This window comes from Lactuca sativa, chromosome 5 (assembly GCF_002870075.4).
Source record: "Lactuca sativa cultivar Salinas chromosome 5, Lsat_Salinas_v11, whole genome shotgun sequence".
NCBI lineage: Eukaryota > Viridiplantae > Streptophyta > Magnoliopsida > Asterales > Asteraceae > Lactuca > Lactuca sativa.
In genome coordinates this window covers 202,562,185-202,567,046 of record NC_056627.2, presented here as the reverse complement: position 1 = coordinate 202,567,046, position 4,862 = coordinate 202,562,185, and the positions used below count along the sequence as shown (strand labels likewise).

Below are 4,862 nucleotides of genomic sequence, written 5' to 3'. Positions count from 1 at the left end.
ATTATTATTATTATTATTGTTATAAATTTCGCACAAAATTTAAATATCCGGACGACAATATAAATTCGAACGGCTATATAAATCGGTTTTTAAATATTTTTATATATAATAATAATAAAATCAAAAACAACAAAAGAAAAAAAAAACAAAAGAAAAAAAAATCAAATTGAAATTTGAAAAGAAAGGGTACTTTTAGAAAATTTTCTTTTGCGGGCACTCGGGCAGGGTAGGTATACACCAGAAAACACAGGGCGAGTTCCCCGAGTCAAAACACAGTCGCATAATCAAACAGCAAGCAACGGCGGAGCCGGAGCCCGAGTGTTGGATGATATTATCGTACCAACGACCGAGGGCGCTGGCTTTGGAATTACGATCTCAAATAACCAGAAGGACGTTCGTTTCTTCAATGGAGACAAACGCAAACTTTAAAATCCCCCAAACGAAAGATTATTCTCACTATAACCACACTGATTCTTGCAAGTCTTCCAGATGGACTTCTAGGTAATTCTCGTTCCTCTTTGCTTCCACAAAATCATTAGCATAACATGTCTTCATTACCTATTCAATCGTTTTCATATGGATTTTTACCCAAATTAAAAAGATCTTACATTAAATTAATTCGAATTATCTCCTCTTTTGAGCTTAATTTTCATTTTTGATTTATACTCTTAGCAATGACAATGTATGCATCTATCACATGCATAGATTACACATTTCTTGTTGTAAGATTCATATATGACATGCGTATATAAGTTTGTCCCGTAGTTACTTCTGAAAGAACATGTTGCATTAATTCCTATAGTCAATTTACCCAATTTATAATGTCTAATGATCTTCATTTCCTTGCTGTTGTAGGGAATCTTATGTGTTCATGTATGGGAGACCATGGCAAAATGTGATCAACTTTTACTCAGATGTGGTTAATGGTCGGATTACATTGCTTCAGTTGTTTGGAGCCAAGGTCGGTGTTTGATCCTTTTCTTACATACTTCTATTAAAGTAATTTACCTTTTTTTTTCTCAATTCACCCATTCTATATTCAACGATTCAACTATTTCATAAACTTATGATGATCAATATCTTTTCAGACACATCACATTCCAGATGATAATAGTCTAGACCCTTCTGATGAATCTGAATATGTTATTACTCCATCACAAAAACGAGCTGGAAGGTGGGCCCGAATGAATTATAAGATAGTTGTTTCATACCATGGAGGATCCTTTGATGGATGGCAAAAGCAACCAGAGTTGAATACTGTTCAAGAGTAAGTGTTACTGTTTCTTTCTTTTTGACTTAATCTAATCCTGATAGATATATGATCGTTTTGTTTTGACTTGATACAAAAAAGAATGAGTTAACTTATGCTTTTAATGCATTCAAACATTGATCATTTATAAGTAATTCATTATATTTTTTTGTTGACTTATGAACTCAGGGTGATTGAAAAGTCTCTTGGGAAGTTTGTTGATGAAAGGAAAGCTGCATTATTGAGGGATAAAGGTCTTCCTCTTGAAGCCAATGTTGTAGTTGCTGGAAGAACTGATAAAGGGGTGACTGGTTTTCAACAAGTCTGCTCTTTCTGTATGTCATAACTCTAAAATATTATGTTTACCATTTTCAGATTTGAAATTTATATTTTCAAAACAAGTTTCTTCAAAAAATTCTATATGAAATTGAACAAAGATCTTTAACCATGTATTTTCATTGAGTTGTTTATCAAAGTACAGTGGTTTAATAAGAAACAAGATTGAAAGTAGAATTCTTTAGGATGCTATAATACACAAAAAAATGAAATACAAAGCAGGGACAAGATAGTAAATTTAACCATCTGTGTAGCTTTTAATAGTTAATTATCTTCAATTGCTTAATTGTTTAGATACGTGGAGAGAGGATATTAAGCCTCAAGATATTGAAGATGCCATTAACAGCATAACACCAGGAAAGCTTAGGGTCATATCTGTTTCTAAGGTATTATTTTAAAAGATGCCATTACTTTCAATTCCTTTCTGAAAAACACCTTGTAGTTTTTTTTTTCTCTTTTTATCTAAAAAACCCTGAACTTTTTATTATTTTTCTAAGAAGCCCTCACCTTTTAATTTTTTCTGAAAAAACCTGCAACTTTTTTTTTGCGAAAAAACCCTCCACATTTGATTAGTTTTTTCAGAAAAAAACTGCTAAAAGGGCCAAACCGAAAAGGGTTAATTTCATAAAAGACCTTATATTTTGTGTTTTTTTACGGATTAAGCCTCAACTTTATTTTTTGCCTGAAAAGACCTTGTGTTTTTCATTTTTTCCGAAAGAACCCTCAACTTCGTATTTTTTTCCCGAAAAAAACTCTCAACCTTCTAATTGATTCCAAATAAACCCTCACATTTTACAAATTTTTTTTTTGGAAAAAAACGACTAAAAGGGTCAGATCGGAAAAAATGAAAAAAATACAAAGTCTTTTTCAGGCAAAAAATAAAGTTGAGGTTTAACCCGGAAAAACAAAATAAATGAGTTTTTTATTTTTTATTTTTTTAATTTATTATGATGCTATAATAAATAAGTTATAACAGTAATTTTGACACACTTGCTATAATTATATAAAATTTTCAAAACTAAAATGTTGTAAATAATAGGTAGAAATAAAAAGTAACATGCTATAAATAAATAAACTAACAAAAGTACATTGCTATTTCTTACATTTAACCCATCTTATAACACCAAAATATTAATCATTACAGGTCCCACGAACATTCCATCCTAATTTCTCTGCAAAATGGAGGCGATATTTATATATCTTTCCTTTGAATGATGGGGAAACTGATGAAGAAGATTCTAATAACCAAGAAAACAACATTATTGGTGAAAAAAGTTTTAAAAAATCTTCATTTGATGATGAAAATGAAAAAGATGATGAGGAAAATATACAAAAACCAACAAGGTTTAAAGTTAGTAAGGTCAACAAGCTTCTTCAACAATTAGAAGGGAAATTATTATCTTACAAGATGTTTGCACGTGATACAAAACCCTCAAGAAACACGTAAGCTTTGTTTTATGCATTAAATGTAAGAAATAGCAATGTACTTTCATTAATTTGTTTATTATAAAAAATGGGTTTTATGCAGAAAAGTCCCATAATTTTCTGGAATTTTTTTTGATAAAGTCCTAAATGTTTTTGTTTTTTTTAACAGAAACGTCTCATTATTTTAGGAAAATCACACAATCTGTCATTTCCCGTTAAATTAAAAAAAAGGACTTTTTCGTTAATTTGGGCAAAATGTTAAAGAATCGGGATTTTTATGTTTAGAAAAAAAATTTAGGACTTTATCAAAAGTTTTCCCAAAATAATGAGACTTTTCTGCATAAAACCCTATAAAAAATCTATCCAGTTATAGCAATGTTATCCAATTTTCAATGGTGTAATTGGTTACATTTTTCAAAATATAATATCATAATAAGAAACAATTGAAGATGCAATGTTATAATTGGTTAGATTTCTTAGGGTTTTATATAGAAAAGTCCCATTATTTTGGGAACTTTTTTGATAACGTCCTAAATTTTTTTTTTTTTTTGAACAGAAAAGTCCCGATTATTTAATATTTTGCCCAAATTAACGAAAAAGTCCTTATTTTTATTAACAAGAAATGACAAATTATCATGTAAAATTAAATAATCTCGACTTTTATTATCAAAAAAAAAAAAATTAGGACTTTATAAAAAAATTTCCCAACATAATGAGACTTTTCTGCATAAACCCGATTTTTTAAGTATGATGTCTTGATTAGAAAAAATATTGAAAGTAGAATGCTTTTTTTTTTTTTTTTTTTTTAAATAGAAAGAGATGAAAGTATGATGCTATTTCTTGTTACAGTGGTCCTCCAACTGAGTGTTTTGTGTTCCATGCGCGGGCCACACAAGTAACTTTAACCATTGATGCAAAGGTACTCAAATTTTCATGTTTTATATGGAGGGAGTGTTTTTGGATGAATCCTATAACTAGAGGGACTCAAGTTGTCAATACTAGATTTTTACTGTTTTCTGTTTTTCATGAAAGAAAGGAGAATATACAAAGGCAATGTGCATCGAATTGGTTGCTAATCGTTTTTTACGCAAGGTACACATCTCTAATTTATTCAATACTTAAAGGGTTGACTTATTTTACTCAAATAAGGAATTTCATTCTCAAAACGATAATTAAATAAATATATTAGCTCTTTGTAATAGAGAAAGAAGGAATTAAATTAATAAAGTGAGACTAATTTTTTTTATTTTTTAATTGTTTAATAGATGGTTCGTGTGCTTGTGGCAACATCAATAAGAGAAGCGGCGGCTGGAGCTGAAGATGATGCGCTGATAAAATTGATGGATGCCACGTGTCGACGTGCCACGGCCCCACCAGCACCCCCTGATGGCCTTTGTCTTTTTGATGTTGGCTATAAAGATTTTGATTCACAAATTTGCTTAATCGTTTAAGTTGTAACATAATATTCAAATATTTTTAACCATTAATTATATGGAAAAACTTTATCTAGACAATATATGGAAAAAAAAATAGAAACAACGTTTAGTAAGCTATATATGAGTGTTGTTATATATCACTTGGAAAAAAGATGGAAAAAGGAAACAAGGCACTTGGAAAAAAAATGAAAAAAGAGAAACAAGGTTGAACATAACAAGACAAACTTTTCAGCCTATTTCTAGTGATGTAGACGAAGAGAACATTCGCATATTTCGCACAGATGGATATCAAGTACGAGTTGTGGCACAAAAAAAAAATGCAATTTTGTCCTATTTATAATGGTTCTACACTAGTAGTAGTCTAATATATGCCAAATGTAGTATAATGTATTCTTCTATGTCGTGTTATATCTTTC

The 4,862-nt window shown here is 30.0% G+C and overlaps 1 protein-coding gene across 1 annotated transcript; it reads left to right on the top strand.

Annotated features, from left to right (window-relative positions):
* Nucleotides 1–212: 212 nt before the first annotated feature.
* Nucleotides 213–4,524, top strand: LOC111891533 (uncharacterized). Its single transcript, XM_023887579.3, has 9 exons — nucleotides 213–501; nucleotides 856–961; nucleotides 1,089–1,267; nucleotides 1,439–1,584; nucleotides 1,880–1,971; nucleotides 2,730–3,028; nucleotides 3,860–3,929; nucleotides 4,043–4,102; nucleotides 4,276–4,524. The coding sequence occupies exons 1-9, from the start codon at nucleotides 326–328 to the stop codon at nucleotides 4,459–4,461; spliced, it is 1,314 nt and encodes a 437-aa protein (XP_023743347.1). The 5' UTR covers nucleotides 213–325; the 3' UTR covers nucleotides 4,462–4,524.
* The last annotated feature ends 338 nt before the right edge of the window (nucleotides 4,525–4,862 follow it).